The 25216-nt window shown below is 41.7% G+C and overlaps 1 protein-coding gene across 4 annotated transcripts in view; it reads right to left on the minus strand.

Moving 5' to 3' along the window:
* The window catches only part of relb (v-rel avian reticuloendotheliosis viral oncogene homolog B), a 48545-nt gene extending 24686 nt beyond the window's left edge, over positions 1–23859 (minus strand). The window contains exons 1-4 of one of the 4 annotated variants that reach the window (XM_061878146.1): positions 23360–23859; positions 23270–23290; positions 20709–20872; positions 89–466 (exon numbers count right to left, since the gene is read on the minus strand). In XM_061878146.1, the coding sequence (XP_061734130.1) occupies positions 89–466; positions 20709–20872; positions 23270–23290; positions 23360–23384 (588 nt within the window). In that variant the 5' untranslated portion in view covers positions 23385–23859. Of the gene's footprint in view, positions 1–88; positions 467–4286; positions 4520–20708; positions 20873–23269; positions 23291–23359 lie in introns of those variants that run through there. The other 3 variants (XM_061878147.1, XM_061878148.1, XM_061878149.1) reach the window with 3 other exon arrangements.
* Positions 23860–25216: the final 1357 nt, after the last annotated feature.

Consider the following 25216-nt stretch of genomic DNA (forward strand, 5'->3'; position numbering starts at 1 on the left):
CATAATCTATTTATCTGTTTATGCAGAGCGTTCATCCTTCAAGCTGCCTCTGCTCATGAAAAGTAGTAAAAAAAAAACCCATCTGTACCTCGATGGCAGGCTGAGTTTTGTTGCTTTCCGTCCCGGACGCCCCCATGATGCTGCCGGCCGAGCGGCCCTCGCACACGTAACGGAACCTCATGCCTCGCTCTTTGGGCTGCTCGACCACCACCAGTTTGGGCTTCTCCAGGACACGCTCCAGCATATTGGTCTCCGCCCCGCCACGCCCCTGAGAGGAGGCGGGGCCGGCGGCCTTTGAGGTCATCGGGCACCCTGGACCACGCCGAGAGGGGTCGGCTTGGAGATGATGATGAGGATGATGAAGATGGTGATGATGGAGGTGACGAAGGCCCGAGGACGATGAAGGTCGGGACATATTCTGGGAGGTGCAGGGCTGCTGGGGAGGCAGTGCGTAGCTGCAGCTTGACTGAGGGACAAAATAACATTCTTACAGTTCAATCTTATCTTGTACAAGAGCTGATGGAGTGCAGTTCCACAATATTATATCATATTGTTCATATCTAACAATGTCAATCAAAACAAGCATAGAGGGCTGCAGTTATTGATTAGTTTAGTAATCGAATAAACGATGGATTACTTTGTTTGGTTGTTTGTGTTTCTTATTGCAATTTAGTCCTTAAAGAAAATAGTGAACATACTAGACAACTTGTCTTTTAGTAGTAAGTAAACAAACAAAGACTCCTAATTAGTCTGCTGAGTGCAGTTCTACACTATAAAATCATATTGTTCATATCTAACAGTGTCAATCAAAACAAGCATAGAGGGCTGCAGTTATTGATTAGTTTAGTAATCGAATAAACGATGGATTACTTTGTTTGGTTGTTTGTGTTTCTTATTGCAATTTAGTCCTTAAAGAAAATAGTGAACATACTAGACAACTTGTCTTTTAGTTGTCTAGTATGTTCACTATTTTCTTTAAGGACTAAATTAGACTCCTAATTAGTCTGCTGAGTGCAGTTCTACACTATAAAATCATATTGTTCATATCTAACACTGTCAATCAAAACAAGCATTGAGGGCTGCAGTTATTGATTAGTTTAGTAATCGAATAAACGATGGATTACTTTGTTTGGTTTATTGGATAAAACACTTTATAGCCTCCACACATATTTTAGAAATAGTTTTAAAAAATCAAGGTTTTTGCTGTTTGCCATAATTTAAATCATAAAAATGTAGATAAATGCGCATCAGCAACATTAAAATTTGTGTGCTAGGGTTGTCTCCATACCAATATTTTAGTACCGGTACCAAAATGTATATCTATACTTTTGGCATCATTGGCTATATTTTAACAAAAAATCTTAGAGTACATAAAACATGTGTTTCTTATTGCAATTTAGTCCTGAAATAAAATAGTGAACATACGAGACAACTTGTCTTTTAGTAGTAAGTAAACAAACAAAGACTCCTAATTAGTCTGCTGAGTGCAGTTCTACACTATAAAATCATATTGTTCATATCTAACACTGTCAATCAAAACAAGCATTGAGGGCTGCAGTTATTGATTAGTTTAGTAATCGAATAAACGATGGATAACTTTGTTTGATTAATCAGATAAAACACACTTTATAGCCTCCACACATATTTTAGAAATTGTTTTAAAAAAGCAAGGTTTTTGCTGTTTGCCATTACTTAAATCATAAAAATGTAGATAAATGCGCATCAGCAAAATTAAAATTTGTGTGCTAGGGTTGTGTCGATACCAATATTTTAGTACCGGTACCAAAATAATTATCGATAATTTTGGCATTATTGGCTTTATTTTAACAAAAAAAATCTTAGAATACATAAGACATGTTTTTTTATTGCAATTTAGTCCTTAAATAAAATAGTGAACATACTAGACAACTTGTCTTTTAGTAGTAAACAAACAAAGACTCCTAATTAGTGTGCTGAGTGCAGTTCTACACTATAAAATCATATTGTTCATATCTAACACTGTCAATCAAAACAAGCATTGAGGTCTGCAGTTATTTATTAGTTTAGTAATCGAATAAACGATGGATTACTTTGTTTGATTGATCAGATAAAATACACTTTATAGCCTATTTTAGAAATAGTTTTAAATAAGCAAGGTTTTTGCTGTTTGCCATAACATAAATCATAAAAATGTAGATAAATGCGCAACAGAAACATTAAAATTTGTGTGCTAGGGTTGTCTCCATACCAATACTTTAGTACCAGTACCAAAATGTATATCGATACTTTTGGCAACATTGGCTATATTTTAACAAAAAATCTTAGAGTACATAAAACATGTGTTTCTTATTGCAATTTAGTCCTTAAATAAAATAGTGATCATACGAGACAACTTGTCTTTTAGTAGTAAGTAAACAAACAAAGACTCCTCAGTCTGCTAAGTGCAGTTCTACACTATAAAGTCATATTGTTCATATCTAACACTGTCAATCAAAACAAGCATTGAGAGCTGCATTTATTGATTAGTTTATTAATCAAATAAACAACCGATTACTTTGTTTGATTAATCGGCTAAAACACTTTATAGCCTCCACACATATTTTAGAAATAGTTTTAAAAAAGCAAGGTTCTTGCTGTTTGCCATAACTTAAATCACAAAAATGTAGATAAATGCGCATCAGCAACATTAAAATTTGTGTGCTAGGGTTGTCTCCATAGCAATATTTTAGTACCGGTACCAAAATGTATATCAATATTTTGGCATTATTGACTTAATTTCAACAAAAAAAATCTTAAGAGTACATAAAACATATGTTTCTTATTGCAATTTAGTCCTTAAATAAAATAGTGAACATACGAGACAACTTGTCTTTTAGTAGTAAGTATACAAAAACTCCTAATTAGTGTGCTGAGTGCAGTTCTACACTATAAAATCATATTGTTCATATCTAACACTGTCAATTAAAACAAGCATTGAAGGCTGCAGTTATTGATTAGTTTAGTAATCGAATAAACGACCGATTACTTTGTTTGATTAATCAGATAAAACACTTTACAGCCTCCACACATATTTTAGAAATTGTTTTAAATAAGCAAGGTTTTTGCTGTTTGCCATAACGCAAATCATAAAAATGTAGATAAATGCGCACCAGAAACATTAAAATTTGTGTGCTAGGGTTTTCTCCATACCAATATTTTAGTACCGGTACCAAAATGTATATCGATACTTTTGAAATTATTGACTTAATTTTGACCAAAAAAAATCTTAGAGTACATAAAACATGTGTTTCTTATTGCAATTTAGTCCTTAAATAAAATAGTGAACATACTAGACAACTTGTCTTTTAGTAGTAAACAAACAAAGACTCCTAATTAGTGTGCTGAGTGCAGTTCTACACTATAAAATCATATTGTTCATATCTAACACTGTCAATCAAAACAAGCATTGAGGGCTGCAGTTATTGATTAGTTTAGTAATCGAATAAACGACCGATTAATCGGATGAAACACACTTTAAATTCACTTTTCCACTTTGCATCAGTCCTTCTTAGGTGAGCTCGGTCCCAGGAAGCCGAAGGCGTTTCCGTGTGTTGTTGATCAATGGTTTTCGCTTTGCATAGTAGAATTTTATCTTGCACTTACAGACGAACGGTATTAACTGACATTTGTTTTCTGAGGTGTTCCTGTGCCTATGTGGTGATATCATTTACACACTGATGTTGCTTTTTGATGCAGTACCGCCTGAAGGACCAAAAATCCGTAATATCATCACTAAGGTGCAGTGATTTTGATATTAGTTTATGGTGAAATCCTCAAATTCCTTGCAAAACCTCGTTGAGAAATATTGACTAAGTGGTGACCCTCGCCCCATCCTTGTTTGTGAATGAGTGAGCATTTCATGGAAGCTGCTTTTATACCCAATCATGGCACCCACCTGTTCCCAATTAGCCTGTTCACCTGTGGGATGTTCCAAATAAGTGTTTGATGACCATTCCTCAACTTTCTCAGTTTTGCCACTTGTGCCAGCTTTTTCATTAAATTCCAATTGAGCTAATATTTGCAAAAAATAAAGTTTTCCAGTTCAAATGTTAAATATCTTGTATTTGCAGTCTATTTAATTGAATATAAGTTGAAAAAGGATTAGAAAATCACTCCCTACTATTTACACAACGTGCTAACTTCACTGGTTTTGGATTATGTACAACTAAGTCGACATACATGCAGATTTTCCGAAACTAATTTCAGTTCCTCCGCATAAAAGCATGACTCCGTGACTTAGTATGACATCATTCAGAAAGAATTCAAACCTGCAGAGAACAAAAGGAGAAGAAACATACTGGAGCAGGGAGGAGAAGATCCTTCCTCTCAAATTCTCACCATCCAATTCATGTTCATGTCATGGCCGGCTAGCTTAAGAGAAACTAAACAACAACGCCAAACAAAAGGCTTAAGCTGTGCGGAAAAAGGAAGTGGCCTCAGAAAAATGGACCAATGGAGGAACAGTTCGGTGCTAAGAATGCGACCTTGCACACTGCGGAGTGGGCTCGGCCAGCAGAGGACGACTAAAACGAAAGTAGGGATCAGGTTACAGCTGGGCTTCTTAGCAACCGTCTCTCTCACTCTCTCACACACACACACACACACACACACACACACACACACACACACACACACACACACACACACACAAACACACACACACACCAACAGACACACCAACAGACACACACCCACACACTCGTATTTCTTACCTTCATGAGACCTCTGAAAAAAGCCTACCTCTTTAGGACCACCCTTTCTAGATATATAAAGATTTGTATTTACAACATTAATACTATATACATATATATTACGCGAAAAGTCAACTTTTCACGAGAAAAATGTCATAATTTCACAAGAAAAACTGAACATTTGTGCAATATTATGACAAAAGTTGGAATTGTACTCAATAACAGTCGCAAGTTTACAAGAAAATCTTACAATGTTGGCCATTTTATGAAAAGAGTCGTCATTTTACGCGACAAAAAGTCACAGTTTTAAAAGAAAACTTAAAAATGTTGGCAGTATTATAATAATAATCGGAATTTTACTGGGCCAAATTATGACAAATGTCATATTATGATAAATTACGATAAATGTCACTATTTTACCAGGACAACAAAAAATATTTTGCATTAAAAGTAATATTCCAATCTTACAGAAACTGAAAGAATATAAGAAATAGTTCCCAATTTTATACAAAAAAAGTCGACACATTATGAGAAAAAGACTGCTTTTAGTAATTTTTTTGTTAGCAATTGATTTTTAATCTTCATTATTTACTTCAAGTTATTACAGTATGTCTCAGTATACATATTTATTACATTTGTTTATTAATTTTGGCACATTTTAATTTCTTACACACACTTGTTATTTCATATATTGACCAGAAAGAGAGCACTTTAGGACCACCCTTTCTAGATGTATAAAGATTTGTATTTACAACATTAATAATATATACATATATATTATGCAATAAGTCAACTTTTCACAAGATAAATTTCACAATTTCACAAGAAAAACTGAACATTTGTGCAATATTATGACAAAAGTTGGAATTGTACTCAATAACAGTCGCAAGTTTACAAGAAAATCTTACAATGTTGGCCATTTTATGAAAAGAGTCGTCATTTTACACGACAAAAAGTCAGTTTTAAAAGAAAACTTAAAAATGTTGGCAGTATTATAATAATAATCGGAATTTTACTGGGCCAAATTATGACAAATGTCATATTATGATAAATTACGTTAATGTCACTATTTTACCAGGACAACAAAAAACATTTTGCATTAAAAGTAATATTCCAATCTTACAGAAAAAGAAAGAATATAACAAATAGTTCCCAATTTTATACAAAAAAAGTCGACACATTGTGAGAAAGACTGCTTTTAGTAATTTTTTTGTTAGTAATTGATTTTTAATCTTCATTATTTACTTCAAGTTATTACAGTATGTCTCTGTATACATATTTATTATATTTGTTTATTCATTTTGGCACATTTTAATTTCTTACACACACTTGTTATTTCATATGTTGACCAAAAAGGGAGAACTTTAGGACCACCCTTTCTAGATGTATAAAGATTTGTATTTACAACATTAATAATATATACATATATATTATGCAAAAAGTTAACTTTTCACGAGAAAAATGTCACAATTTCACAAGAAAAACTGAACATTTGTGCAATATTATGACAAAAGTTGGAATTGTACTCAATAACAGTCGCAAGTTATCAAGAAAATCTTACAATGTTGGCAATTTTATGAAGAGAGTCGTCATTTTATGCGACAAAAAGTCACAGTTTTAAAAGAAAACTTAAAAATGTTGGCAGTATTATAATAATAATCGGAATTTTACTGGGCCAAATTATGACAAATGTCATATTATGATAAATTACTTTAATGTCACTATTTTACCAGGACAACAAAAAACATTTTGCATTAAAAGTAATATTCCAATCTGACAGAAACAGAAAGAATATAAGAAATAGTTCCCAATTTTATACAAAAAAAAGTCGACACATTGTGAGAAAAAGACTGCTTTTAGTAATTTCTTTGTTTTTAATTGATTTTTAATCTTCATTATTTACTTCAAGTTATTACAGTATGTCTCAGTGTATATATTTTATTTATTTATTAATTTTGGCACATTTTAATTTCTTACACACACTTATTTCATATGTTGACCAGAAAGGGAGCCCTTTAGGACCACCCTTTCTAGATGTATAAAGATTTGTATTTACAACATTAATAATATATACATATATATTATGCAAAAAGTCAACTTTTCACGAGAAAAATGTCACAATTTCACAAGAAAAACTGAACATTTGTGCAATATTATGACAAAAGTTGGAATTGTACTCAATAACAGTCGCAAGTTTACAAGAAAATCTTACAATGTTGGCAATTTTATGAAACGAGTCGTCATTTTACGCGAGAAAAAGTCACAGTTTTAAAAGAAAACTTAAAAATGTTGGCAGTATTATAATAATAATCAGAATTTTACTGGGCCAAATTATGACAAATGTCATATTATGATAAATTACGATAAATGTCACTATTTTACCAGGACAACAAAAAACATTTTGCATTAAAAGTAATATTCCAATCTTACAGAAACAGAAAGAATATAAGAAATAGTTCCCAATTTTATACAAAAAAAAGTCGACACATTGTGAGAAAAAGACTGCTTTAGTAATTTTTAATTGATTTTTAATCTTCATTATTTACTTCAAGTTATTACAGTATGTCTCAATATATATATTTATCATATTTGTTTATTAATTTTGGCACATTTTAATTTCTTACACACACTTGTTATTTCATATGTTGACCAGAAAGGGAGCACTTTAGGACCACCCTTTCTAGATGTATAAAGATTTGTATTTACAACATTAATACTTTATACATATATATTATGCGAAAAGTCAACTTTTCCCGAGAAAAATATCACAATTTCACAAGAAAAACTGAACATTTGTGCAATATTATGACAAAAGTTGGAATTGTAATCAATAACAGTCGCAAGTTTACAAGAAAATCTTACAATGTTGGCCATTTTATGAAACGAGTCATTTTACGCGACAAAAAGTCACAGTTTTAAAAGAAAACTTAAAAATGTTGGCAGTGTTTCAATAATAATCGGAATTTTACTGGGCCAAATTATGACAAATGTCATATTATGATAAATTACGATAAATGTCACTATTTTACCAGGACAACAAAAAACATTTTGCATTAAAAGTAATATTCCAATCTTACAGAAACTGAAAGAATATAAGAAATAGTTCCCAATTTTATACAAAAAAAGTCGACACATTATGAGAAAAAGACTGCTTTTAGTAATTTTTTTGTTAGTAATTGATTTTTAATCTTCATTATTTACTTCAAGTTATAACAGTATGTCTCAGTATACATATTTATTACATTTGTTTATTCATTTTGGCACATTTTAATTTCTTACACACACTTGTTATTTCATATATTGACCAGAAAGGGAGCACTTTAGGACCACCCTTTCTAGATGTATAAAGATTTGTATTTACAACATTAATAATATATACATATATATTATGCAAAAAGTCAACTTTTCACAAGAAAAATGTCACAATTTCACAAGAAAAACTGAACATTTGTGCAATATTATGACAAAAGTTGAAATTGTACTCAATAACAGTCGCAAGTTTACAAGAAATTCTTACAATGTTGGCCATTTTATGAAAAGAGTCGTCATTTTACTCGACAAAAAGTCACAGTTTTAAAAGAAAACTTAAAAATGTTGGCAGTATTATAATCATAATTGGAATTTTACCGGGCCAAATTATGACAAATTATGACAAATGTCATATGATAAATTAATGTCACTATTTTACCAGGACAACAAAAAACATTTTGCATTAAAAGTAATATTCCAATCTTACAGAAACAGAAAGAATATAAGAAATAGTTCCCAATTTTATACAAAAAAAGTCGACACATTGTGAGAAAAAGACTGCTTTTAGTAATTTTTTTGTTAGCAATTGATTTTTAATCTTCATTATTTACTTCAAGTTATTACAGTATGTCTCGGTATATATATTTATTTTATTATTTTATTAATTTTGGCACATTTTAATTTCTTACACACACTTATTTCATATTTTGACCAAAAAGGGAGCACTTTAGGACCACCCTTTCTAGATGTATAGAGATTTGTATTTACCATCCATCCATCCATCCATCATCTTCCGCTTATCCGAGGTCGGGTCGCGGGGGCAACAGCCTAAGCAGGGAAATCCAGACTTCCCTCTCCCCAGCCACTTCGTCTAGCTCTTCCCGGGGGATTCCGAGGCGTTCCCAGGCCAGCCGGGAGACATAGTCTTCCCAACGTGTCCTGGGTCTTCCCCGTGGCCTCCTACCGGTTGGACGTGCCCTAAACACCTCCCTAGGGAGGCGTTCGGGTGGCATCCTGACCAGATGCCCGAACCACCTCATCTGGCTCCTCTCGATGTGAAGGAGCAGCGGCTTTACTTTGAGTCCCTCCCGGATGGCAGAGCTTCTCACCCTATCTCTAAGGGAGAGACACAAACTCATTTGGGCCGCTTGTACCCGTGATCTTATCCTTTCGGTCATGACCCAAAGCTCATGACCATAGGTGAGGATGGGAACGTAGATCGACCGGTAAATTGAGAGCTTTGCCTTCCGGCTCAGCTCCTTCTTCACCACAACGGACCGGTACAACGTCCGCATTACTGAAGACGCCGCACCGATCCGCCTGTTGATCTCACGATCCACTCTTCCCTCACTCGTGAACAAGACTCCTAGGTACTTGAACTCCTCCACTTGGGGCAGGGTCTCCTCCCCAACCCGGAGATGGCACTCCACCCTTTTCCGGGCGAGAACCATGGACTCGGACTTGGAGGTGCTGATTCTCATTCCGGTCGCTTCACACTCGGCTGCGAACCGATCCAGCGAGAGCTGAAGATCCCGGTCAGATGAAGCCATCAGGACCACATCATCTGCAAAAAGCAGAGACCTAATCCTGCGGTTACCAAACCGGAACCCCTCAACGCCTTGACTGCGCCTAGAAATTCTGTCCATAAAAGTTATGAACAGAATCGGTGACAAAGGACAGCCTTGGCGGAGTCCAACCCTCACTGGAAATGTGTTCGACTTACTGCCGGCAATGCGGACCAAGCTCTGGCACTGATCGTACAGGGAACGGACCGCCACAATAAGACAGTCCGATACCCCATACTCTCTGAGCACTCCCCACAGGACTTCCCGAGGGACACGGTCGAATGCCTTCTCCAAGTCCACAAAGCACATGTAGACTGGTTGGGCAAACTCCCATGCACCCTCAAAAACCCTGCCGAGAGTATAGAGCTGGTCCAGAGTTCCACGACCAGGACGAAAACCACACTGTTCCTCCTGAATCCGAGGTTCGACTATCCGACGTAGCCTCCTCTCCAGTACACCTGAATAAACCTTACCGGGAAGGCTGAGGAGTGTGATCCCACGATAGTTGGAACACATCCTCCGGTCCCCCTTCTTAAAGAGAGGAACCACCACCCCGGTCTGCCAATCCAGAGGTACCGTCCCCGATGTCCACGCGATGCTGCAAAGTCTTGTCAACCAAGACAGCCCCACAGCATCCAGAGCCTTAAGGAACTCCGGGCGGATCTCGTCCACCCCTGGGGCTTTGCCACCGAGGAGCTTTTTAACTACCTCAGCGACCTCAGCCCCAGAAATAGGAGAGTCCACCACAGATTCCCCAGGCACTGCTTCCTCATAGGAAGACGTGTTGGTGGGATTGAGGAGGTCTTCGAAGTATTCCTTCCACCTGTCCACAACATCCGCAGTCGAGGTCAGCAGAACACCATCCGTACCATACACGGTGTTGATAGTGCACTGCTTCCCCTTCCTGAGGCGGCGGACGGTGGTCCAGAATCGCTTCGAAGCCGTCCGGAAGTCGTTTTCCATAGCTTCCCCGAACTCTTCCCATGTCCGAGTTTTTGCCTCCGCGACCGCTGAAGCTGCACACCGCTTGGCCTGTCGGTACCTGTCCACTGCCTCCGGAGTCCTATGAGCCAAAAGGACCCGATAGGACTCCTTCTTCAGCTTGACGGCATCCCTCACCGCTGGTGTCCACCAAGGGGTTTTGGGATTGCCGCCCCGACAGGCACCAACTACCTTGCGGCCACAGCTCCGATCTGCCGCCTCGACAATAGAGGTGCGGAACATGGTCCACTCGGACTCAATGTCCAGCACCTCCCTCGTGACATGTTCAAAGTTCTTCCGGAGGTGGGAATTGAAACTTTGTCTGACAGGAGACTCTGCCAGACGTTCCCAGCAGACCCTCACAATGCGTTTGGGCCTCCCAGGTCTGTCCGGCATCCTCCCCCACCATCGCAGCCAACTCACCACCAGGTGGTGATCGGTAGAAAGCTCCGCCCCTCTCTTCACCCGAGTGTCCATAACATGAGGCCGCAAATCCGATGACACAACTACAAAGTCGATCATGGAACTGCGGCCTAGGGTGTCCTGGTGCCAAGTGCACATATGGACACCCTTATGTTTGAACATGGTGTTTGTTATGGACAAACTGTGACGAGCACAAAAGTCCAATAACAAAACACCACTCGGGTTCAGATCCGGGCGGACATTCTTCCCAATCACGCCTCTCCAGGTTTCACTGTCGTTGCCAACGTGAGCGTTGAAGTCTCCCAGTAGGACAAGGGAATCCCCCGGGGGAGCACTTTCCAGTACTCCCTCGAGCGTTCCCAAAAAGGGTGGGTACTCTGAACTGCTGTTTGGTGCATAAGCACAAACAACAGTCAGGACCCGTCCCCCCACCCGAAGGCGGAGGGAGGCTACCCTTTCGTCCACCGGGTTGAACTCCAACGTACAGGCTTTGAGCCGGGGGCAAACAAGAATTGCCACCCCAGCCCGTCGCCTCTCACTGCCGGCAACGCCAGAGTGGAAGAGGGTCCAATCCCTCTCGAGAGAAGTGGTTCCAGAGCCCTTGCTGTGCGTCGAAGTGAGTCCGACTATATCCAGCCGGAATTTTTCGACTTCGCGCACTAGCTCAGGCTCTTTCCCCCCCAGTGACGTGACGTTCCACGTCCCAAGAGCTAGCTTCTGTAGCCGAGGATCGGACCGCCAAGTGCCCTGCCTTCGGCTGTCGCCCAGCTCACAATGCACCCGACCTCTATGGCCCCTGCTATGGGTGGTGAGCCCATTGGAGGGGTGACCCACGTTGCCTCTTCGGGCTGTGCCCGGCCGGGCCCCATGGGAACAGGTCCGGCCACCAGGCGCTCGCCATCGTGCCCCACCTCCGGGCCTGGCTCCAGAGGGGGGCCCCGGTGACCCGCGTCCGGGCGAGGGAAATCTGGGTCCATGATGTTTCTTCTTCATAAAGGTCTTCGAGCTGCTCTTTGTCTGATCCCTCACCTAGAACCTGTTTGCCTTGGGAGACCCTACCAGGGGGCTTTATGCCCCCGGACAACATAGCTCCTAGGATCATTGGGACACGCAAACTCCTCTACCACGATAAGGTTGCAGCTCAGAGAGGAGATTAATAATTACATTAATAATATATACATATATATTATATATAATATATATAATATATATACATATATATTATGCAAAAAGTCAACTTTTCACGAGAGAAATGTCACAATTTCACAAGAAAAACTGAACATTTGTGCAATATTATGACAAAAGTTGGAATCGTACTCAATAAAGGTCACAAGTTTATTACTTTGACCAAAGGCGGCGCGTTCAATTTCTTACACACACATGTTATTTCATATGTTGACCAGAGGGGGAGCACTTTTAAAAGCGACACACGGTCAATTTGCAAAATCTCTCCATTTTGATAGACATCACCACAAATGAGACATTGTCTATTAGATGCATCCATGATTCATGTCATCACTTGTTCACACCTCCTCATGTGGAAGATACTTTTCCTTCTTCATGTCTCAAGAAGGGCAGAAATACACAGTTAAAGATGTACTACAAAATAGTCCAGTCGCTAGGTCACATGCTTTGCAGTAAGACCTGCCTGACTGCTCTGTACAACTCAACTGCACTCCACCTATAATCCACATGATGTCACATGATTCCACGTCCTAACAAACCACACAGAAAAGAGCCTGACCACTTCCTTGTTGGGACTGTATTGTCACGGAGCAAACATGCCTTAAAATAATAATACAGTCTGAGGTTAAACATGCAACTATTCCCATGGACAGAAAAGAATATGTGTTCCAGGGTCAAGCTGTGGCCATCATGCAATTCTGATTAACTGTCTCGCCAGTATTTGAAGCCACATTTACTCGTATTGCAATGCCGCACATATCACTTCCTAGATCAGTGGTTCTTGACGCGCGTGGCCACCGCTGCTGCTCACTGCTCCCCTCACCTTCCATGGGGTGTTTAAGGGTGATGGATCAAATGCAGAGAATAATATCGCCACACCTGGTGTGTGTGCCAATTTAACTTTAACTTAACGATTTTAAAGAATTGTGGTCATTTTTATGATGATTTTATTTTTACTTTATTTTCCTTCTTGTGGTTTGATGGGTCCTTAAAGCACTTTGCCTTGAGTGCCAATTGTGCGTGCTAAAAATCTTCCTTGCTTGAGTAAACACAGCATGGGAATATAGGTAATTTCCCATCCCTCACATAGTAACATGACTGCCGTAAAAGCTCATATTTTGCCTTTAAATCAGCATATGCATTAAAAAAATATTGTGTGATTGATCTATGTGTCAGAATAATTTCATATAAAATATCGCACAACTTTGTGTTCCCATGAGTTCTGGTCGCCAAGCTGTCTTTGTTCTTATCAAGCAAAAAGGCTTGTAAACCTCCACTGTGTGCGATGGGATGTGACGTGGAGGTGTCGGTTTCTTTGATCTATTGGACAGCCACACTGGAGATCTACAAAGCAGAGAGGGAGCAAACCTGACACCGCTCCATGCACCTTTTCTTTAAACTGTTTACGACCGTGTGCAGCAGCGGTTTATGACCCCCCTTCCCTTAGAAACAGCAGCAGCCATGTAATCAGGAAATGCCCAAATAAATGAGGAGGCGTGGCGCTCCCTCCTCAAAACAGCAAGGCGACATTGTACATTGTGCTCTCCACGTGAGCTAGACTGAATCCTGTCTCTGTTTGACTGCTTGTCTAATAGATGTCATCGGTGTTTGAACCTGACACTGTTTATACATAATTAACGCAATTATTTTTTGTAATTAATCACGAGTTACAAACCCTGTTTCCATATGAGTTGGGAAAATGTGTTAGATGTAAATATAAACAGAATACAATGATTTGCAAATCCTTTTCAACCCATGTTCAGTTGAATATGCTACAAAGACAACATATTTGATGTTCAAACTCAAACTTTTTTTTTTAATAATTAACTTAGAATTTCATGGCTGCAACACGTGCCAAAGTAGTTGGGAAAGGGCATGTTCACCACTGTGTTACATCACCTTTTCTTTTAACAACACTCAATAAACGTTTGGGAACTGAGGAAACTAATTGTTCAAGCTTTGAAAGTGGAATTCTTTCCCATTCTTGTTTTATGTAGAGCTTCAGTCCTTCAACAGTCTGGGGTCTCCGCTGTCGTATTTTACGCTTCATAATGCGCCACACATTTTCCATGGGAGACAGGTCTGGACTGCAGGCGGGCCAGGAAAGTACCCACACTCTTTTTTTACGAAGCCACGCTGTTGTAACACGTGCTAAATGTGGCTTGGCATTGTCTTGCTGAAATAAGCAGGGGCGTCCATGAAAAAGATGGCGCTTAGATGGCAGCATATGTTGTTCCAAAACCTGTATGTACCTTTCAGCATTAATGGTGCCTTCACAGATGTGTAAGTTACCCATGCCTTGGGCACTAATGCACCCCCATACCATCACACATGCTGGCTTTTGAACTTTGGGTCAATAACAATCTGGATGGTTCGCTTCCCCTTTGGTCCGGATTACACGATGTCGAATATTTCCAAAAACAATTTGAAATGTGGACTCGTCAGACCTCAGAACACTTTCCCACTTTGCATCAGTCCATCTTAGATGATCTCGGGCCCAGAGAAGCCGGCGGCGTTTCTGGATGTTGTTGATAAATGGCTTTCGCTTTGCATAGTAGAGCTTTAACTTGCACTTACAGATGTAGCGACAAACTGTATTTAGTGGCAGTGGTTTTCTGAATTGTTCCTGAGCCCATGTGGTGGTATCCTTTAGAGATTGATGTCGGTTGTTGATACAGTGCCGTCTGAGGGATGGAAGGTTCCGGTCATTCAATGTTGGTTTCCGGCCATGCCGCTTACATGGAGTGATTTCTCCAGATTCTCTGATCCTTTTGATGATATTATGGAGCGTAGATGTTGAAATCCCTAAATTTCTTGCAATTGCATTTTGAGAAAGGTTGTTCTTAAACTGTTTGACTATTTGCTCACGCAGTTGTGGACAAAGGGGTGTACCTCGCCCCATCCTTTCTTGTGAAAGACTGAGCATTTTTTGGGAAGCTGTTTTTATACCCAATCATGGCACCCACCTGTTCCCAATTAGCCTGCACACCTGTGGGATGTTCCAAATAAGTATTTGATGAGCGTTCCTCAACTTTATCAGTATTTATTGCCACCTTTCCCAACTTTTTTGTCACGTGTTGCTGTCATCAAATTCTATAGTTAATGATTATTTGAAATGTTTATGAGTTTGAACATCAAATATGTTGTCTTTGTAGCATATTCAACTGAATATGGGTTGAAAAGGATTTGCAAATCATTGTATTCTGTTTATATTTACCATCCATCCATCCATCCATCTTCTTCCGCTTATCCGAGGTCGGGTCGCGGGGGCAACAGCCTAAGCAGGGAAGCCCAGACTTCCCTCTCCCCAGCCACTTGGTCTAGCTCTTCCCGGGGGATCCCGAGGCGTTCCCAGGCCAGCCGGGAGACATAGTCTTCCCAACGTGTCCTGGGTCTTCCCCGTGGCCTCCTACCAGCTGGACGTGCCCTAAACACCTCCCTAGGGAGGCGTTCGGGTGGCATCCTGACCAGATGCCCGAACCACCTCATCTGGCTCCTCTCGATGTGGAGGAGCAGCGGCTTTACTTTGAGTTCCTCCCGGATGGCAGAGCTTCTCACCCTATCTCTAAGGGAGAGACCCGCCACACGGCGGAGGAAACTCCTTTCGGCCGCTTGTACCCGTGATCTTATCCTTTCGGTCATGAACCAAAGCTCGTGACCATAGGTGAGGATGGGAACGTAGATCGACCGGTAAATTGAGAGCTTTGCCTTCCGGCTCAGCTCCTTCTTCACCACAACGGATCGGTACAACGTCCGCATTACTGAAGACGCCGCACCGATCCGCCTGTCGATCTCACGATCCACTCTTCCCTCACTCGTGAACAAGACTCCTAGGTACTTGAACTCCTCCACTTGGGGCAGGGTCTCCTCCCCAACCCGGAGATGGCATTCCACCCTTTTCCGGGCGAGAACCATGGACTCGGACTTGGAGGTGCTGATTCTCATTCCGGTCGCTTCACACTCGGCTGCGAACCGATCCAGCGAGAGCTGAAGATCCCGGTCAGATGAAGCCATCAGGACTACATCATCTGCAAAAAGCAGAGACCTAATCCCGCGGCCAACAAACCGGAACCCCTCAACGCCTTGACTGCGCCTAGAAATTCTGTCCATAAAAGTTATGAACAGAATCGGTGACAAAGGACAGCCTTGGCGGAGTCCAACCCTCACTGGAAACGTGTCCGACTTACTGCCGGCAATGCGGACCAAGCTCTGACACTGATCATACAGGGAGCGGACCGCCACAATAAGACAGTCCGATACCCCATACTCTCTGAGCACTCCCCACAGGACTTCCCGAGGGACACGGTCGAATGCCTTCTCCAAGTCCACAAAGCACATGTAGACTGGTTGGGTAAACTCCCATGCACCCTCAAGAACCCTGCCGAGAGTATAGAGCTGGTCCACAGTTCCACGACCAGGACGAAAACCACACTGTTCCTCCTGAATCCGAGGTTTGACTATCCGACGTAGCCTCCTCTCCAGTACACCTGAATAAACCTTACCGGGAAGGCTGAGGAGTGTGATCCCACAATAGTGGGAACACACCCTCCGGTCCCCCTTCTTAAAGAGAGGAACCACCACCCCGGTCTGCCAATCCAGAGGTACCGCCCCCGATGTCCACGCGATGCTGCAGAGTCTTGTCAACCAAGACAGCCCCACAGCATCCAGAGCCTTAAGGAACTCCGGGCGGGTCTCATCCACCCCCGGGGCCTTGCCGCCGAGGAGCTTTTTAACTACCTCAGCGACCTCAGCCCCAGAAATAGGAGAGTCCACTGCAGCTTCCCCAGGCACCGCTTCCTCAAAGGAAGACGTGTTGGTGGGATTGAGGAGGTCTTCGAAGTATTCCCTCCACCGATCCACAACATCCACAGTTGAAGTCAGCAGAACACCATCCGCACCATACACGGTGTTGATAGTGCACTGCTTCCCCTTCCTGAGGCGGCGTATGGTGGTCCAGAATAGCTTCGAAGCCGTCCGGTGAGTGATCAGGTGAGTGATCAGACAAAGAGCAGCTCAAAGACTTCTATGGAATTACAAAAAAAAAAAAATGTTTATATTTACATCTAACACAATTTCCCAACTCGTATGGAAACGGGGTTTGTAGTTACAAACTCTAATTACAAACAGTTAACGAGTTAATCGTTAAATTTGACATTCCTTTTAGTTTCCGCACCTTGTTGCACATTCACATGGACTGCATCAGAAATAAGCCATTTATGATACAACCCTGACACTGACTATCAGTACATCTTCTCCATTTTGTTGGATTCTGTGGCGTTCAATAAGAGTCTGAGCCGTGTGGGAAAAAAATGCAATGTGTCATGAAGAAAAGTAACTTAATCGTCAGAGTGGATGTGAAAACCCCACCACTGAAGATGTGATGTGACATGCAGCCTCCACGCGTTAATTCAGGCGCTCAAAACGAAATCCATTAGAGACATTTACCATTACAATACTTGGATGAAATGACCGTTTTTCCACTGAGGCGTGATTGTGTAAATCTCAGAACTGGATCACAGGTTTCAAACTCAAGGCCCGGGGGCCAAATCTGGCCCGCCACATTAAATCTGTGTGGCCGCCGAAAGCATGGAAATAGTATGTGAAGTGAAGTGAATTATATTTATATAGCGCTTTTTCTCTAGTGACTCAAAGTGCTTTACATAGTGAAACCCAATATCTAAGTTACATTTAAAGCAGTGTGGGTGGCACTGGGAGCAGGTGGGTAAAGTGTCTTGCCCAAGGACACAACGGCAGTGACTAGGATGGCAGAAGCGGGGATCGAACCTGCAACCCTCAATTTGCTCGCACGGCGGTTCTACCAACCGAGCTATAATAATAAACAAATGTTTAATGTACCCTAAGATATTTTGTTAAAATAAAAACAATAATGCCATTTTCTGTGGTACCCTTTATTTAGGAAAGTATCAAAAAGTATGGAAATACAATTTGGTACCGGTTCCAAAATATTGGAACGTGCTCCCTGACCACCTGAGGGTACCTCAGACTGTGGATGCTTTTAAAAAAAGCTTAAAAACCCATCTTTTTTTTAAAATAAAAAGCCTTTTTATAGACATGCATGCTGGTTCTAGCTATTGGGCTGTTTCTAGTTTTATATACTCTACCAACCGAGCTAAACCGCTACAGGTTTAGCTCGGGGTACATTATTATGTGTTAATAATGTACCTTATCTTTTCTTAATAAATGTATTACAATAGATGTACTGCGTACAATTACATATATTTACAATTTAATCATCTCTAATAATAAAAAAAAATATTATTAAAAAAAATAAACCAGTGAAGTAAATCGTAACAAAAAACAAAAAACAGGTTACAATGATTTGCTAATCTTTTTAACCTTAAAATCAATAGAATAGACTGCAAGGACAAGATATTTAACACTCAAACTGGTAAACTTTGCTATTTTCTGCCAATGTTAACTCATTTGGAATTTGATGTCTGCAACATGTTTCAAAAAAGCTGGCACAAATGTCAAAAAAGACTGAGAAAGTTGAGGACTGCTCATCAAACACTTATTTGGAACATCCCACAGGTAAACGGGCTAATTGGGAACAGGTGGGTGCCATGATTGGGTAAAAAAGCAGCTTCCATTAAATGTTCAGTCATTCACAAACAAGGACGGGGCAAGGGTCATCACTTTGTCGACAAATGCCTGAGCAGATTGTTTAAGAACAACATTTCTCAACCAGCTATTGCAAGGAATTTGGGGATTTCACCATCTACGGTCTGTAATATCATCAAAAGGTTCGGAGAATCTGGAGAAATCACTGCATGTAAGCAGCTAAGCCCGTGACCTTGGATCCCTCAGGCGGTAATGCACCAAAAAGCGACATCAGAGTGTCAAGGATATCACCACATGGGCTCAGGAATACTTCAGAAAACCAATGTCAGTAACTACTGTTCGCCTGAAAGTGCAAGATAAAACTCCACTATCCAAAGCGAAAGCCATTTGTCAACAACACCCAGAAACACCACCGGCTTTGCTGGGCCTGAGCTCATCGAAGATGGACTGATGCAAAGTGGAAAAGTGTTCTGTGGTCTGATGAGTCCACAATTCAAATAGTTTTTGGAAACTGTGGATGTCGTGTCCTCCGGACCAAAGAGGAAAAGAACCATCCGGATTGTTATCCGTAATATCATAAAAAGGTTCAGAGAATCTGGAGAAATCACTGCATGTAAGCGGCTAAGCCCGTCACCTTGGATCCCTCAGGCGGTCGGTACTGCACAAAAAAGCCACATCAACGTGTAAAGGATATCAGTTCAGAAAACCACTGTCAGTAACTACTGCTCGTCTGTAAGTGCAAGATAAAACTCCACTATGCAAAGCGAAAGCCATTTGTCAACAACACCCAGAAATGCCACCGGCTTTGTTGGACCAGAGCTCATCTAAGATGGGCTGATGCAAAGTGGATAAGTGTTCTGTGGTCTGACGAGTCCACATTTCTAATAGTTTTTGGAAACTGTGGACATCGTGTCCTCCGGACCAAAGATGAAAAGATCCATCCGGATTGTTATCCGTAATATCATCAAAAGGTTCGGAGAATCTGGGGAAATCACTGCATGTGAGCGGCCAAGCCCGTGACCTTGGATCCCTCAGGCGGTACTGCACCAAAAAGCGACATCAGTGTGTAAAGGATATCACCGCATTGGCTCAGGAACAGTTCAGAAAACCAATGTCAGTAACTACTGCTCCTCTGTAAGTGCAAGATAAAACTCCACTATGCAAAGCGAAAGCCATTTATCAACAACACCCAGAAACGCCACCGGCTTTGTTGGGCCCGAGCTCATCTAAGATGGACTGATGCAAAAGGTTCAGAGAATCTGGGGAAATCACTGCATGTAGTGAAGTGAATTATATTTTTATAGCGCTTCTTCTCTAGTCACTCAAAGCGCTTTACATAGTGAAAACCTAATATCTAAGTTACATTTAAAGCAGTGTGGGTGGCACTGGGAGCAGGTGGGTAGTAAAGTGCCTTGCCCAAGGACACAACGGCAGTGACGAGGATGGCGGAAGCGGGGATAGAACCTGCAACCCTCAAGTTGCTGGCACGGCCACTCTATCAACCGAGCTATACCGCTGTAAGCGGCTAAGCCTGTGACTTTGGATACCTCAGGCGGTACTGCACCAAAAAGCGACATCAGTGTGTAAAGGATATCACCACATGGGCTCAGAATCAGAAAACCACCGTCCGTAACTACAGTTCGTCGCTACATCCGTAAGTGCGAGTTAAAACTCTACTATGCAAAGCGAAAGCCATTTATCAACAACACCCAGAAACGCCGCCGGCTTTTTTTGCATTCACTGTTAAAATCGGCCCTCTGAGGGCAACCATAACTGCGACGTGGCCCTCCATGAAAACGAGTTTGACACGCCGAGGCTAGATTTTGCGACAATATTCATCATTGAGTCTTGAGTTTCAAACCATAAATGTCATTTTAGTCACATGATGTGGTAAAATAGACTGTATTTTCTACCTATAAGATACTCATTGAAGAAAGGCATTCACACAATGATTGATGATGATGTAAAGTCGATGGCTGTGTTGTGCGTGCAGGTATAGTATCGCCTCACTCACCTGACACGCAGTACCTCTGGCCACCAGAACTTGCTGAGATGGCGGCGGAGAGGCGTTGTGATGCAGCTTCCTGTGGTTCTGGCTGCACGGCTCGGCAGGAGGAGGCGGCGGCCGGGGGAGAGACACGCCCGTGCGCTCCTCTGTGATGATCTCCTGGATGAGGTCTGCGGAGGAGGAGTGGTTAGTAACCCTTTCTCTCGTGCCATTGGTTGGTAATATCATAGTTTGAGATAACATTCCATCTTCATTATCGACAAGCTTTTGAAGAGAATGAAAACATCTTGAAATCTATTTTTTTTAAACTCAGATTTCTCAATAAACTTCAGTTCTAAACAAAAACGGGCTTCCCTGCTTAGGCTGCTGCCCCCGCGACCCGACCTCGGATAAGCGGAAGAAGATGGATGGATGGATGGGCTTCAGCCTACTCCTTTTTTGGTCATTCTTTTTTCTTTTCTAAATGGTTGATGGTTGATTATATAACCGAAATAAACTTATTTCATTCCATTCCTTCAAATTGATGTTTGTGTGATTGTTTATTTGTAAGAAATAATTATGGGCAATTACTTCATAACGCCGCTCAACACCCGGGATCCGTTTTTGTGTAGCAGTCGTTTTATGTGCAAATTGTATCACATTCTGATCATCCATCCATCCATTTTCTACCGCTTATTCCCTTTGGGGTCGCTGGTGCCTGTCTCAGCTGCATTTGGGTGGAAGTTGGTGTACAGCCTGGAAAAGTCGCCACCTCATCACAGGGCCAACACAGATAGACAACATTCACACACTAGGGACCATTTAGTGTTGCCAAGCAACCTATCCCCAGGTGCATGTCTTTGGAGGTGGGAGGGGCCTACCCCCAGATGTATGTCTTTGGAGGTGGGAGGGGCCTATCCCCAGGTGTATGCCTTTGGAGGTGGGAGGGGCCTATCCCCAGGTGTATGTCTTGGGAGGTGGGAGGGACCTATCCCCAGGTGCATGTCTTTGGAGGTGGGAGGGGCCTATCCCCAGGTGCATGTCTTTAGAGGTGGGAGGGGCCTATCCCCAGGTGCGTGTCTTTGGAGGTGGGAGGGGCTTATCCACAGGTGCATGTCTTTGGAGGTGGGAGGGGCCTATCCCCAGGTGCATGTCTTTGGAGGTGGGAGGGGCCTATCCCCAGGTGTATGTCTTGGGAGGTGGGAGGGACCTATCCCCAGGTGCATGTCTTTGGAGGTGGGAGGGGCCTATCCCCAGGTGCATGTCTTTGGAGGTGGGAGGGGCCTATTCCCAGGTGCATGTCTTTGGAGGTGGGAGGGGCCTATCCCCAGGTGCATGTGTTTGGAGGTGGGAGGGGCCTATCCCCAGGTGCATGTCTTTGGAGGTGGGAGGGGCCTATTCCCAGGTGCATGTGTTTGGAGGTGGGAGGGGCCTATCCCCAGGTGTATGTCTTTGGAGGTGGGAGGGGCCTATCCCCAGGTGCATGTCTTTGGAGGTGGTTTATATATCAATGATGAAATATTAACATTGCAACACATGCCAATACGGCCTTTGCAGTTTACTAAATTACAATTTCAAATTTCCCGGGAGTTTCGTCTTCGAAATGTCATGTAATGATGACGCGTACGCAAGACATCACGGGTTTTTAGGAAGTATGAGCGCTGCACACACACACAGCTAAAAGTCGTCCGCTTTAACGGCATAATTATACAGTATTTTGGACATCTGTGTTGCTGAATCTTTTGCAATTCGTTCAATTAATATTGGAGAAGTCACAGTAGAAAGATGGAGTTGGGAAGCTTTAGCCTTTAGCCACACAAACACACGGTGATTCCTTGTTTAAAATTCCTGGAGGTGAAACTTTCCTATGGATCAGAGCGCGGTCAAGAGAACATGGATCCCGACCAGATGTCAACCAGCAGGTTTCGGTGAGAAAATTGTGGTTAAAATGTCAGTTCTTACCGGTAAAAAGCTGAGCTGAGAAACTGCGCGTCAAGACACCCTTCCGACTATCAGGTACTATTTAACTCACTAAAACACTAGCAACACAATAGAACGATAAAAGGGATTTTCCAGAATTGTCCTCGTAAATGTGTCTAAAAACATCGGAATCCGTCCCAATGCAATCGTGTTTTTTTTCTAGTCCGTCGCTATCAATATCCTCACACACGAATCTTTCATCCTCGCTCAAATTAATGGGGAAATTGTCGTTTTCTCGGTCCGAATAGCACTTTTTGTTGGAGGCTCCCATTAAAAACAAGGTGAATTTGTGAGGAGCCATCACACGGGTGACATCATTGTCTGCTACTTCAGGTAGAGGCTTTTCTCTTAGCACCGAAAGTTGCGAACTTTATCGTGGATGTTCTCTACTAAATCCTTTCAGCAAAAATATGGCAATATTGCCAAATGATCAAGTATGACACATAGAATGGACCTGCTATCCCCGTTTAAATAAGAAAATTGAGGTTGTAGTGGAAAAGAATTAGCCCGACATGGCAGCATCAGGTCACGTGAGGTCAGCGTCACGCTCACACACACCATGTGAACTTACTTGAAGTCGGACCCAAATCGGATCAGTAGCTACTCACCAAAGTCGGAGAGTCCACGCTCTGCGGGACAAACAGAAAGTCAAGTCGATGACGTCATCTCACTCACGTCAACACAAACGGGACACTCACCAGCCGCGCCGTTAAAAACGTCCATGTCTTCAGCCGCGGGAGCACACGCCGAATGGACTAAACGGCGGGAGAGTAAAGATGGTCCCGGCCAGGGAGGAGAGTGTCGACAACAACAACAACAACAACAATAACAACAACAACAAGAAGCAGCAACATGTGAAAAGCGTCAAATGAAGAAGTAGACGAGGAAGAGGTTTGACTTCACTTTTAGCGTTTCCGCATCCAGCTGGCCTCCTATTGGCTGTTGGCGCATCCAGCTAGCCTCCTATTGGCTGTTGGCGCATCCAGTTGGCCTCCTATTGGCTGTTTCCGCGACTGGAAATCCCCAAACGTCACTTGGTTCCACGGAGTGACTTCTCAACAAACTTGGTCCCAAACGAACAACGGTGGAGGAATACGAGCTTTAAGCGTTTTTAAGTAAATATCTAACCCTTTTTGAGGGAGCTCTCCTCCTACAGCGCTTATTTTTCTGACATGGTTGTGGGTTGGTAGACAGTGGCCAGTCTGGTGACGTCATTTCACTGCGACTCCATATATATATATACATACACATGTATATACACGTTTTCATTTTTGCATTTTTTTTATTTCTTTATTTACCTATGATTCTGTAACCTATTTTTATGGTTTGCCTCTTTGTTATGTTTAGTTCCTGTTATACCGTATATGCCTTGAGCTCTTATTTTGAAGGGAAATAGAACGGAAAGATGTCATCTTGGAGTGGAGCGGAGGTCTTGAAAGGAACGAAAATAAAGTGGTCTTCGTGTGAAACTGGAGCCTCCGTGTTTGTTATTTTGTAGTGTGATACAGTTTAGGCGACTTATATAAACCCCTCGGTTACATTTGGTGGCAGCGGTGGGATGTAAGTCCCGTGAAAGATGACCTTTCCGTTCTATCTCCCTTCAAAATAAGAGCTCAAGGCATATACTTTATAACAGGAACTAAACATAAAGAGGCAAACCATAAAAATAGGTTACAATTCTGTACTGATTCTGGTTTATTTTGTACAATTTTCAATTTTGTCTTTTATTTGTGCACTTTAATTATTGAAGTTATTCTTGATTTATTATGTCAATTAATTGACTGACTGACCACAGCTGTGACTTTTTAAGTGCATCCATTTACTGCCTTTTTCACATCCTGGTCAGGGGACTACAGATGAAAACTAGCCTTCTGGCTAATTAATTCTCCCTTTTTGAATCATGTGTTTTTGTGGAATTGCATTGTCCCTTTTGAAATAAACTATCTTTAATCACTTCCTGGTGAAAATTGCACACAGACGAAGACATTTTCGAAAAGGGTCTATTTGGTAGCGCAGGCGCAGTTTGTATTACACTTATTAAAAAGACGAGTGTTGCTGTTTCTCTAAGTACACTTTATTTTATTTTTTTAAGTTGTTTGGAGAGTGCGTGTTTTCCTTTATTGTACAGGGTACATTGTTTAATTTTAAATTCATAATTTAGCTTGGGCCAGACACTGCATTTTAATAGTCTTTAAATGAACCAGCGACACCTGCTGGCCGCACATTGTTATTGCGTCATTAGAGAAAGTGAAAGTTGAGGCTTCAGCGTCTCGTTTCCAGGAATGTATAACTGTTATGATAAACCGTCATTCAAATAAGAGTTGAATAGGTTGTTGTTGCAAAATGTCGAGCAAAGTGTCCCAATTCTAAACCTTCCAATGAACCAAAGATGCAGGTTGTTGATGTGTGAGGAAGACTACCCGGACAAAGCCACTAAATGCTGGCCCTTAACTGTCAGGGACCCTTGCAAAGTGTACTTTTAATCAATCAATGTTTACTTATATAGCCCTAAATCATGTGTCTCAAAGGGTTGCACAAGCCACGACATCCTCGGC

Source organism: Nerophis ophidion, linkage group LG18 (genome assembly GCF_033978795.1).
Source record: "Nerophis ophidion isolate RoL-2023_Sa linkage group LG18, RoL_Noph_v1.0, whole genome shotgun sequence".
NCBI lineage: Eukaryota > Metazoa > Chordata > Actinopteri > Syngnathiformes > Syngnathidae > Nerophis > Nerophis ophidion.